The following is a 13,021-nucleotide window of genomic DNA, read 5'->3' on the forward strand; positions in this document are numbered from 1 at the left end:
TAGTTCAATAACTCTGTTGCCACAGAGCAGATGAGTACTCTTTCCATGTCAGTCTTGTTTGTACTGCCTGGTGATTCCTACTCCAGATGCCTCCTAGGAGACACTGTGCTGACCCGGCTCATATGTTGCTGTGATAAGATGTTTGAAGAGCTAATGCCAAATATAGCTGCAAGTCCTCCCCAGCAGATATGGAATAAAATAGTTTTGTAAATCTGTGACTCTTTGCCATGCTCTATCAATCTGTCCACTAGATGTGACCAGTAATCATAGGCAAACACAAACAGACACAGTCCAGCCTAAGCTCTTCGAAGAAAAAAATGTACCATGTACCGTTTTCCATGTTGCTGGCTGATATGAACACCACATAAATCTCTGACTTCCATTTTTACAGTGTGCTGCAATAGCATTCATACTCTCTTGAACTTTTCCATTATTTTGTCATGTTACCAAGACAACCTTCAATGTATTTTTCTGTGATTTTATGTGATAAACCAACACAAAGAAGTGCATAGTTGTAAATGCAAGGAAAAATCAAAACAGTTTAATTTTTTTTCTTTGCAAAGAATTTGTTTTGTTAATTCTGTGGCATACTTCTGTATTCAGCCTCCCTAAGTCAGAACTAGTGGAATTACAACTTCAAGTATTTTATTGTATGTCTTTAACAGCTCGAACATCTAAATACTAACATTTTTGTATATTCTTCTTTGCAGGATATGTCAAGCTCATTAAAACTGGATAGAGAGCAATGTTCAATTAATTTAGATTAGATTAGTTTGCATTTTCTGGCCTTCATGATACTGTTTGTTCGCTATTGTTCTCTGACTGGTTGTATTAGATGTTATTTAGGAGTATTAGAATAAAGAGGGCTGAATAGAAATGCACATCACAACTTTCAGCTTTTTATTTTTAGAGAATGTGAAAACCACATATCAATTTCCTTCCAGTTACATACACCACTTTCTGTTGCATTACAAAAATACCTTAAAATACATTAAAGGTTGAGGTTGAAACGTGACGAAATGTGAAAGAGTCTGAGGAATATGAGCATCGTTGCAAGACACTGATCAGTTTCAGCTGTTTAGATATGAGAATGCATCAGTCTTAAAGCCCTCCGACTGCATAGTTTTCTGCTGACAGTTGTCTTTTTATAAGTTTGAAGACACTGATAAAGGAAGGTTTATATCTGTCTGTTTAAACTACATTTACAGGAGGTTCAGAGGGTGGAGGAAGCCCCAATCATTTACCATTGTTTAAACTTTCCATACTTTTCCTCCTTGAGCTGTTTATGAACAGATAGCTGTGTTGCATTACCCACGGGATCCTGGTAAGCCTCTAGTTGACATTGCCTTCATGTTTGTAACAAACAAAAGTGCAGTAGATTCAAAATAGCTTGTGGTATAATTTAACTATTTAACTATATATAGCAAAACAGCTCCTGGTGGACAGTATTTACTCCGATAAAAACCAAAGTGAACGTATCTGTGGTTATTTAAGGCTCTACACCAGTCAATCAAAAAAGAGAACCTCACATAACACTGGCACTACTGTGCATCAGGAAATTCAACGGGCTCTAGGTGGGGTTGCCACAACACTAGAGACAATAAGAAAGGAATACACAGTTTCTAATAAAGGAGAGGCAGCATGGTTGTAAATTAAAACTGGATCAGAAAACAAACAGAGCAAAATACAGTTAATCTTTCTCATCATCTCTGATGCTGGCCTGAAGCCGGGATACATCCACAACATTGCACAGATATTACCTTGATTAAGACCTTACTCTGGTTAAAATACAGCAGTCTAAACACTATAAAGACAGCAATATTTGCATCTTCTGCCGACTTTGGTTGCATTATGTTGACCTTAACCCATTTTATTCATCCGGATTTTATGACTTATTAAATCCTACTTGCAAGATCTTGAGACACTTTTTTGATCAAATAAATAAATAAAAATGTTGTGGTTTATTCTGGTAGATGAGGATAACATTCGGGCTTTGAGGGTCATGAACATGAAATTAAAGTAGGAGAACAAAATACTGACATGTGCCACAAACAGAACTAAGATGTTAAAGAGAACATGAATGGAAAAGGAATAACCATATTTATATATTTCTGTTTTTATAAAAGGTCAAGTAAAGATGTTTCCTGCCATGTGATGATGCCACTGACCTGAGAAACCGACATTTCAGGCGGTCCAGTATAGACATAGAAAAAAGATTACATGTGCTGTGGATTAGCACTATATAAATAAAACTGAATTGAATTGAAAACAGCTGAACTAAGGCCCACAATGTTGATGTTGAAGGTGTTATATCAGACATTTACCTATTATATCTTCATAGACATTCTCTTCTGATAAAGTGCATGTGAGGCCCAGTTTGGACTGAGCGTACCAGTCCACCCGACTGCTTTCTGTAGACGACTGCAGAAGATCCTCAAACTCATAGGACTTCCTGTTGGACACAGCAGCACAAAGACTTTGGAAAGTTAAGCAGAAAAAAATATATATCTTTTTGAATTCTGTCTATCCACTGTAAAGGCGAACATACTATACTTATGACACTCTTCAGTGTGGACATTGCTACTGAAAGAAAAAGGCTCAAAGTGGGCTACTTTTAACATCAGAGAGCTGTTTTAAAGGAAACTGTGTAGTGTACTGAGGAATATCAGCTGTTCATTCATGTTGCTACTTTTAAAGAGGCAGTGAAACTACAGCCTATAGTAAAAAAAGCTTATTGTATTACAGAAAAGTTGCTTTTTTTGAGCTTTCATTCTCTCACTGAATTTACAAATATTGGTAGCCTTTCAAAAATCCCAGAGTTAGGATAAATTCCTATATTCTCACGACAATACAAACAAGCCCCTTTCACAAAATACTTCAATGAGGGTTTAAGATGCCTTTTTGCCGCCTCCATGTGTTTTATTGAAGAACAACCACAGCAACCAAATTGTATAGGGGAAAGCTTGCCTTGCGAGTCAACTGTGTAATACAGTGATGACACATGGTTTATGCGAGCAGCCAGCAGCAAAATTTACAAGCATAAACAAGATACAGAATTCATTTCTGATTGGAGGAGTAAGAAGGTTAGATTAATAATTAAATTTGAAGCATTTACTACACCCACAACAGGATTGCAGCACTGGGTTTATCTGCCATTACTGTTTTGAAAAGAATGGTATGCGGAGACTCCTTACTAAGATTTGATGTGTTAGACCGACATACACTGAATGTTGTTACTTCTACTTCTTAAAGGTTTGGAAAATGGACAGATAAATCTGATCTGTGCATTTCTAATATTTACAAAGAAAACTTGAAGCTGATCATGACGAACTGCAAAACGCATTTCAAAGCGTCATACAGTGCCAACTGACAACACAAAGTCATGTAACAACCACAAACCTAGGCGTCTTTTATTTGAGTTTTATGTGATAAAAACACATAGAAAATTGTACAATGGTTTTCACATTTTTTACAGTATGAAAAGCATGATGTGATTTTGTTTTCTTCCCCCTTTACTCTAAATACAATCCAGTGCAACCAACTTTCTTCAAAAGTCACTTTTTAATAAACAGACGAGTATGACTATAAACCTACCAACAGATGGACACCCACCTAAACTGACAAGCTGGGAAATGAGAGCATGAATCAGAGGAAAAACCAAGAGACCAATGAAAGCTGTGGAGGAGCTGCAGAGATCCACAGCTCAGGTGGGAGAATCTATTGGCAGAACAACTATTGGCAGAACAACTCCTAATGGTTGCTCTACCAATAGATTCTCCCACCTGAGCTATGGATCTATTGGCAGAACAACTATTAGGAGTCCACTCCATTAGTGAAAACTTTATGGAGGAGTGACAAGTGTGTTGACACGTTGAAAGAAAGCTGGAAGAATTCCCCTTTACAGTTTTTGCCCAACATGCAAAGTATCATGTGTGGCTGAAAACTAATACTAAACAAAGCATTTTCAGTTTTAAATGTGGTTGTGGCAGCATAAATACTGCAGCAATGCCGGTCTTCGGCGAGAACTAAAGGCTGGTCAGATTTCATGGGAAGATGGATAGAGCTAAATAGCCAGCATGACAACAACCCTGAAACTACAGTCAGAGCTACAATGGAATGGTTTAGATCAAAGCAGATACATGTGCTAAAATGGTCTTGACCAAAATCCAATAGAGTTTTTGGTTAGACTGGAAAACTGATGTTCTCTGTCCATTCTGACTGAGCTTGAGCTATTTTGCTAAGAACAATTGGCAAAAAAAAAACTGTTTGCCTCCAGATGTGCAAAACTGGTGGAGACATTTCTCAAAAAACTTGCAGCTGTAATTGCAGTGAAAGGAGGTTATAAAAACTATTGAATCAGGAGGGGCTGAATGCATATGATTGCCACACTTCAGATTTCTGGTCTGCAATAAATGTTGAAAAACATATCAATTTCAGTCCAGTTTGTAACTATGTAATACTTAATGTTGGTCTATCCCAAAATACAAAGGCGTTTGTGGTTGTAATATGACACTGTGTGAAAAGAATACTTTTACAAGATAAGGTACACTTCTCTGTGATGGAAAACGTATTTCAGATTATGTTTAACTTGTGTTTAGCTTTAAGCTTATTATACCTTTTTTGATGCAATACAACAATCATGCAAGTAACCTAACCTTTTAAGCACAGTATTAGGCTATGAAAAACTATAAAAAAAAACTTGGTACTTTATTTTTAATAAAGGCATACATCTTTGTACCTTTTTATCAATGGGCACTCAGGAGGGAGACAGTCTGACCAAACAAAAGGTTTGACACAGTGCACTTGAGCAAAGTGAGGCCTCCACATATGGTATTGAATGTACAAGATCCAAGCCCAGCTCCAAACAAAAATGTAGGCCCCTGGAGAAACCGAACAATAGATGTGATCCAATACTGCTATATCCAAATTTTTTCTGGTTTCTCTGCACAGCTCTCTTTATTTGATTGCAACCACATAAATTCAAATGCTGCTGGGTTGTTTTGGATGCCAGATCGATCAGATTCCCTTAATTTATCTTCAGAAATCCAACCTCTGCAGAAAGGAGTTCTTGGAAGAAGATATCTGTAGCAGCCAAAGGAGTTGCACAATCATTTTTACCATGAAGGCAAAGATTTGACATGCAGTACTGTTAATGTTATTCTCTTCTTTCAATAAAATCCTCTGACGTTTAGATACTTTTACTTGATGTCCTGGAAAGAGTGCATTCCTCAGTCTAAGCCCTAAGCTCATTTTGTGGAATATTTAAAAACAGAATGAGGTCACCAGTGCTTTACACTTACAGCGAATGTGAAGGATTGAAATGCACCTCGGAGCTGAATGGATTGGGATGGGAACCATTTAGAGGATAAAGTGCCTTGCAAAAGTATTGAATTTTTCACTTTTTGTCACGTTACAACCACAACATTATGTGAAAGACCAACAAAAAGTAGTGCATAAATGTGAAGTGAAATGAAAAAGATACATGGTTTTAAAAATGTGCTACAATGAAAATCAGAAAACTGTGACAAGCGTTTATATTCAGGCTTCTGGAGGAACCACCTTTTCCTGCAGTTGCATGTGCAAGTCTTTTGGGGTATGTCTCTACCAGTTTGCACTTCTTGAGCCTGAATTTTTGCCCTTCTTTCTTCACAAAAGAGCTTAGTCAGCCTGCATTTGGGAAGATAAATTTCACTTGCCACATATTCTTAATATGATTTAGGGCCATGCTACCGCTTAGATATGCTTTCTGAGTAGCTTCCCCGTATCTGTTGGAATAAAAAATAACTCGCCACAGCATAATGCTGCCACCGGTAGTTTTTACATGGGGGATGCTGTGTTTATGGTGATAAGCAGTGCTTTTTGTATCACACAAAGTCTTCTGCATGCGGGTCATAAAGTGCCTTTTCTAGGCTCATCTGACCAGAGCACCTTCTAGAAGAAGGTTCCCTGTTTCCTGTTTCCCCTACATGGCTTGAGGCAAACTGCAACTTCTTCTGACTTCCTTTTAACAATAGATTTCTCCCTTCCATTCTTTCACAAAAGCCAGATCTTTGGAGTCCACAGCTAATCAACAGATTCTCCCAGCTGAGCTGTGGATCTTTGCAGCTCATCCAGGGTTAACATGGACCTCTTTGGCTGCTTCTTTGATTAATACTCTATTGGTCCAGCCTGTCAGCTCAGGTGCACCATACTTTTTCCATTTTGTGGCTGGTAGGATGAAGAGTTATGTGTGAGATGTGCACAGTTTGGTATGTTGTTTTATAGCCTAACTATGCCGTAAACATCTCCACAGCTTTATACCTGAGTAATGTGTTACTTGGTTTTCATTATGTTGTTCAGTAATGTTCAGAGCTCTGAGGGAGATTAAATTAAGTGGACTAGTTACCAATGAGGTGATCTCTGAAGGCAGTTAGCTCCGCGTTTTATTTAAGAGTATCAGAGTAAAGTGGGCAAATCTTCTGATTTTTATATGTAAAAACGTTTATATTTATCATTTTTGCTCCACTTCACACCTATGAACTTTGTGTAGGTCTATCACATAAAATCCCCCCAAAAATCATATAAGTTTGTTGTTGTAACTTGACAAAATATGAAAAAGTTCAATGGGTAGCCAATTTGTTATTACTTCTGATAATGTTGCTTTTAAGGGGAATAATCTGAGTGACTCATCCTCTTAACCTTCTTAGAATGTAGAGCACAATGTCAGGTAGGGGTAGTGGGGTCTAGGTTGGGTGTTTGCAGTTAGCGATAGTGACAGCTTCTAAGCACAGTCCTACCTGTTATTGCTGTCCCGGGCTCTGTCAACCCAAGGTCTTCGGCAAACCCCGGGAGGAGGGCATGTGGGTAGAGGTGGGGGAGGAATGGAGGGCAGAGGAGGCAGGGTCCTCTTTGCCTTTCCAAAGAAAGCACTTGGGCCTGTAGTGTAAGATCGTGTGTGATGCTGGAAAGTTCTTTGAGGTTTAGGTAGAGGGTTTATAGAAGGAGCACCAGGCTCACTGTATTCGTTCTCAGAATCCCCATTGCTTCTCCTCTGCAACCCACCAGGTCGAGCCATATCAAAAGTCCCAAAAATTGGTTCACTGGCCTTCTTCTCCATCCCCTCCAACTCCTCCTTTGAAGGGGGACAGAAGTAATTCCCTGGAAATGCCAGTGAGGGTTTGTGAGGAACTTCTTTTGTTGCCTTCTCTAGTTTCTTGACATGAGTCAAAACTGTTTTCTTGTCTTGGAGTTCAGCTGGCTTAGAAGCATGACACTTGTCATTGTTTGCTGCGCCCTTATATTTAGGGCTAAAATCCCCACATTTTCCAACATTTTCTTTCCCTGAATCTTGTCTCTCCCAGCTAACAAACCTCTTGCTGTCTGTCCTTTGGACTTCTGATGCTTTGGATTCCTTTTTCCTCACAATGTCAACTTCCTTCTGTGTTGTACTAAGAAGATATGTTCCTGTAGCAACCACATGGGCGGACTCCTTTTTGCCCTCCCACTGTGATATCTTATCACGGATGCTGGCAGCCCTGGCTCCCGCTGAGCTCTTGCCGTGGCTCAGTCCATTTTCCACGTTGGGGATCGGCGGGTCCTTTGTGGTTGTGGCTCTCCTTTCAGCCAGCATGGTGTCAGGAAGACCTGAGGTGTCGCTGAGATTGTTTCTTTTGTCTCTGTCCCCTGGTAACCCACACACCTCTAAAGGTTGGGGCACCACAGATGATGGTGCTTCCCCAACCTTTAAGCCACAGCACTGGAGTCTTGAAAAGATATTAAAAGAAAATTGAATACAGACATGTCACAAAGGAAGATGAATGTCTTCACACTTTTGTCACCTTTAACAATTTGGATAGTAATCATTTTCTACAGAGATGTACCAAGAAATTGGCTGGTAGATCTATTGGTTACAAGCTCAAAAGTTCAAGCTTTTTCTGATCAGTAAATGCACCACTACCAGGTCACACTGACAACAACTCTTCGGTGTGGACACTGATGAAGGAAAGAAGGATTTAGAAATTTAAAAAAGAAGTCAGAGAAAACACAGAGATGTTAGAAGCAATTGGAATGGAAACTATATTTTATGCTACATGTTAAGCAATTTTCCCCTTGATAGCTGTTGAGAGAAAATTACTTTCTGTATCTTCTAGTACATGAAAAACTGTATTTATCACTTACATTAAAATTGGGACTAAAATACAAGTGGTAACATATGCTAAAATTTAATGGGTTTTCTTTTGTTGTCATTAGTTCAGTTCATCTTGTCATATCAGTGGTGAGATGTAGAGACAGGAAAGCCACCAAGCTCACAATAACCTGGTATGAACTTCAAACCTTCCTGTAAGTTTCAGTCTGGTCACATTCTTCCGATGACAGTTATCAGAATATGTGACTCCTTATATTTTAGTCCAACTTTTCATTTCTTTGACACAGCATGAAACACATTTTTGAAGTGTAAATGCTTTTGTTTAAAGTTGTAGTACAGTTGCATTTAGCTGAAAATGGCTATCAGAATATGGGACCATCTGTATTCAGTATAGCTTCTTCATGGCACCTTCTGGAGGCAGAATATCTGGGGGTGACAGAATTTGGTGCAACACCTACTCCCATCTCTGTTGGTCTGTGTACCTGGCCTGTACCACAGCACTTGCTGTCTTCAGTGTCATGATTCACCTGTGTTAGGTGTTTTAATTTATTGTCTGTTTCTTGTCTGTTTTTCTGAACTTCCCTGTTTAGTTGCTGTTATTCTAGTTCATTCTTATTAGATTAGGTTTGTGGTTCATTCACCTCTCTGTGCTCCTGCTCATTTGTGTTTATTAGCCACCCCCTTTAGTTGCTCCACATTTCACCTGATCACCTTCTGGTTAATTGGTTGTTTATCCACTCTACCTCTGTATTTGAACTCTCGGGTTTTCATTGCTCGCCATTGGATCCTACTGTTGGTTTACCTGCTCCATGCCAGTCATTTTGCACATGCTCCATGTCCTGTTTTTCACTGCTATAAGTTTTCCCAGTTCTGTTATTAAAAACGTTTTTTGCTCACCATGCGGCTTCCATGCTCCTGCTTACGCTTTGGTCCTGCAAAACACCACCACTCCATGACATTCAGAGCCCATCTTCCTACTTTCACCTAATTGTATAACCCTTGTCTCTGCATGTGATTGGCATGTGATTTTCGGAATTATCAGTGCTTAGGCTGCCGGACATTTCGGACATTAATATGGAAAAGTACGTTTTGTTGTCAGTGAGTTTAGTTGGATGAGAAATGTGTCAGTGGCCCAAACAAAGGAAAACACCGCTGTTGTTACCAGCATGGTAAGTGTTTTCCTTTTTTTTTATTTAACTATCTCTACTGGCTACAAACTTTCAATTTACTAAACTAAAAGTCGTCTGTAAGCTACACAGCAGTAAGCCTAAATTCAGCATGTACCCAGTCTGCACAAAACAATAAAGAGGACAGTTGTTTTTTTAGATTTTGTTTTGGAAATGTATGTGCTCAGGCTAAGACATTGTTTTCAAGCGGTTGAAGTTTTGAAAATAGACGCTCAGCTCACATCTATGATTGATCGGTAGGCTGAGACTTAGATCTTGCTCAAGAACCAGCCTGATGATGTCCATAGAACGATACATCACTTTTCATTTGGGAAAAATGGCAATAACAATAACAGACATGATATGAGATGTTATGAGCAGACGTGGACCTGGTGTAGTGTTGAATCTTTTAAATTCACCTGTTCTTCCTGTGATCTGTGAGTTGTGATCATGATCAGTAAATTATAAAATGTTTTCATATCTTTTTCTCTGATTGTCACAGTTTACAACAGCTCAGAAAGTTAAGTTTGCTTTAAAAAATATGGGATTGCTCCTGTGACAGTGTTTGGTGATCGCTTAGTTCTGCATGTCCTCCAGAGCGACAGACAGAGGTTTTACAAAACTGGATTGGAAACCAGCCTCTAAATTCTGATCAGTAAGTCTCTAATTCTTTAGACAGATTAGATTTAGTGTACAGAGTAAATCCTCCTGACAAGCCCTAAGAGATCCGCCTACACAGTTTTATAATTACAACAGCTTCAAAGAGTAAAGAAAACACTCATAAAAAGAGCCTGTTTCAGCTTTGAGTCAGTCCCAGAGCGTCACTGGGTCATGACAGTTTGAACTCCGGGTTTGAGGGTCAAGGTTTATGAGCTACACACACAGCTATTTATGGAGTAGAGACAAAGTATACAAAAAAAGGGGAAAGGCCCAAGTGTAGACGTGCATCTTTCCTTTTCTTCTTCTCAACCCATAAAGCCGAGTTTTGGCTCATAGCCTATCAAATGTTTTCTGCCAACAAACAGAGGAAACGTGGCCTTGCTGATTGAGTTCTGATGACATTGCTGAATGAGAGACCCAACAGTCGTACAATCTAGAGGAAATTGGTGGAGAGAGTTGAAGAGATTACAGACTCAAATTTCCTGAGAGTTCTTTGAGAAAAAGACATAACTAAAAATATATTCATACAATGCAAAGCAACAGGGAAGAAAAACCTAGGTCAAACACAGGAAAGCCAAGTAAGACAGGGGAAATAGGACAGATTGTGAAAAAAGTCAGTGGTGTACTTCAGAGGATACTTAAATGTTGTAATAAAGACAGAATACAACAGATTAGTGTGGATTTATTAGATGCAGGCTGAAAGGAAGCTTTACACTGGGCAGTGGCCGCAGGGATGCAGTAACAGTGACCAGTTGGCAGGTGGCTGAAGCTGCCGTACTCTGCTCTCTTGCCCTGCCTATGTTTTGTTGACACCTTTAAAGAACAGGAACATATCCCGCTATCTTAAGAGGAATTCAAAAGGTTTAGGATAGCTACAGCAAGGTTTTAAATTATTGTTAGTTCTGAAAAGCTGTGTTTTTGATTTTCTTGTTTAGCCTTCAGTTGTATGTATGAAAAGGCAATGACTCTGACCTCTTCTTCATACTGAAACATCACAATTAACGTGATGAAAGCAGGAAAAATAACAAAACTACAGAAAAAGGTGTGCCTCCATTATGTTACCCTGAACCGTTATTCCCCAAAACTAGGATGTCCGTGATGTGTGGCTCGACTTCAGGTTCTGTTTATGTAGGAAAAAATGTGTTGAATTTATAGATGTTTTATCAACTGAGCTAGAAGTGTCCTAAGCAGCAGTGCAAACATGCAGGCTCATTTCTTTCAACTCTTTTGGAGTTGTGGTTATTTTTATTTTGTTGTAAAACACTGATATAAACAGTTTAAAACCCAAAAACTATGACTATGACTGCAGAATTCACTCCCTCTATAGACAGCTGAAATCAGAAACGCTTTGCAGCCCCCCGCCCCTTCACAAAGCTCACGTTCAGGTTAGTAGTTTCTCCCTACCACGGTTGTTTCCTGGGGTAAACATTAACGGGAATAACCTGTTTCATCCAGATAAATGCTTTGGAATAAATGTTGTGGTTCCTGGAAAAGGTTTCCGAAGTGGAAACATGTTTGCTATAATAAGCATGGTCAACTAACTTCTCAGAGTCTGAAGCACCTACCCGTTGACTGACTGGTAAATACAGTTGTCAGTGTTTGTACAGAGCAGCAGGGCCCTTCCACCGGTCATGGTGCTAACAGCTGGCATCCTGCACAGACAACAGATAGAACCAGTCAGTTAGTATCATGGATCTTTATAAAGGGAAAGGTTCTTAAAAAAAATATGTAAATAGTGAACCTTTGGTTTATTAAAAACACAGCTCGAACAGGTATTCAGCTAATAATGACATGCTGCGCTTCACAATGTTATTCAAACCCATTGAACTTTTTCACATGTTGCATCATTACAACCGCAAACAACCTTTTTATGTGATTGACCAAAACAAAGTAATGTGTAATTGTAAAGAGGAAAGACAATTATACATATGATTCAATTTTGTTTTTACAAATAAGAATATCAATAGTCATTTACAAATGACTATTAACTAATTAGGTGACCTCTAAAGACAATTGGTTGTATTGTATTGGCATCAATATAAAGGAGGCTGAATTATTATTTGTCATTCTCCTTCCACTTATGCACTATACTGTGGTTGTAATGTTTAATTAATTATATGAAAGTGGTAGCAAGAAGGGTGCCTTTAGTTTTACTACCCAATGTGTTTCAGCATGCTGCAGTACAATGCCTAATTTCTGAATGAACATAATGAAAGCACTTTTTCTTAAACAATTTTCATAATTGACATGTACTTTCCAGCTTTTGATTTACTTTTGACTTTTTTTGCCATGCAAGCAGCATGAAACTGAGTGCAAGCGAACATGCTTAAAATGTTTGAAACTATTACTTTGTCTGTTTGTCAAAACATCATGAATTTCAGATGAACTTGAAATAATTAAAAGATGAGCCAAACGTAAGATCCAAATAAAGCAGAGTGGGCATGACTTGGCCTGGTACTCCAGTAAATTCACATATTCTCATTAGTGCTTTGTAATCTTACAGAAAATTAAAACATGCCTACATGGTTGCATTACAGTCCCACACAGTTCGCCAAGAATACATATGCTGCTCCAGCAAATAGATTTTATGTGTGTGCCTTTTTCCAGATGTGTCGAGATACTTTGCAGGGTATTTGCAGGCTATTAAATATTTCATGAGCACTGCCTAGCCGAGATCCCCCTCTCTGCCCTTCTTTCTATAACCTTTCATCAGCAAAGCCTGATACTTCTTTGCTCTCTAAACTAATTAGGGGATGTGGCCCTAATTCCACTGATTGTTGTCCTGATTGGTAAATGTTGGACACTGTTGAAGTTCAGAGTGTTGGGTCAGTTTTGGATTTGGATTAGCATTCACAATAAAATGAAGAGGAGGATTTTAAGGGACTGTTGTGATGTTGCCTAAAAGAGTATGTCATATTTTCCCTTGTGTTTTTGCTTACAGCTCAAGTTATTAATTTGTCTTTGTCCCATATGTCCAAGCCCTAGTCCCCCTGGAGGGAAGAAAATGGAGAAGGAAGGCGTGCGTCAAGCATTTCAACGGCCTGTGGGCCAAAATTATTTTCAGCTGTGA

The 13,021-nt window shown here is 38.9% G+C and overlaps 1 protein-coding gene across 1 annotated transcript in view; it reads right to left on the reverse strand.

Annotated features, from left to right (window-relative positions):
- The window catches only part of si:dkey-82f1.1 (DENN domain-containing protein 2A), a 55,065-nt gene that overhangs the window by 20,309 nt on the left and 21,735 nt on the right, over positions 1–13,021 (reverse strand). The window contains exons 2-4 of the mRNA XM_047391838.1: positions 11,517–11,603; positions 6,777–7,742; positions 2,325–2,452 (exon numbers count right to left, since the gene is read on the reverse strand). Of these exons, the coding sequence (XP_047247794.1) occupies positions 2,325–2,452; positions 6,777–7,742; positions 11,517–11,602 (1,180 nt within the window). The 5' untranslated portion in view covers position 11,603. The remainder of the gene's footprint in view (positions 1–2,324; positions 2,453–6,776; positions 7,743–11,516; positions 11,604–13,021) is intronic.

Source organism: Girardinichthys multiradiatus, chromosome 2, assembly GCF_021462225.1.
Source record: "Girardinichthys multiradiatus isolate DD_20200921_A chromosome 2, DD_fGirMul_XY1, whole genome shotgun sequence".
Classification (NCBI taxonomy): Eukaryota; Metazoa; Chordata; class Actinopteri; order Cyprinodontiformes; family Goodeidae; genus Girardinichthys; species Girardinichthys multiradiatus.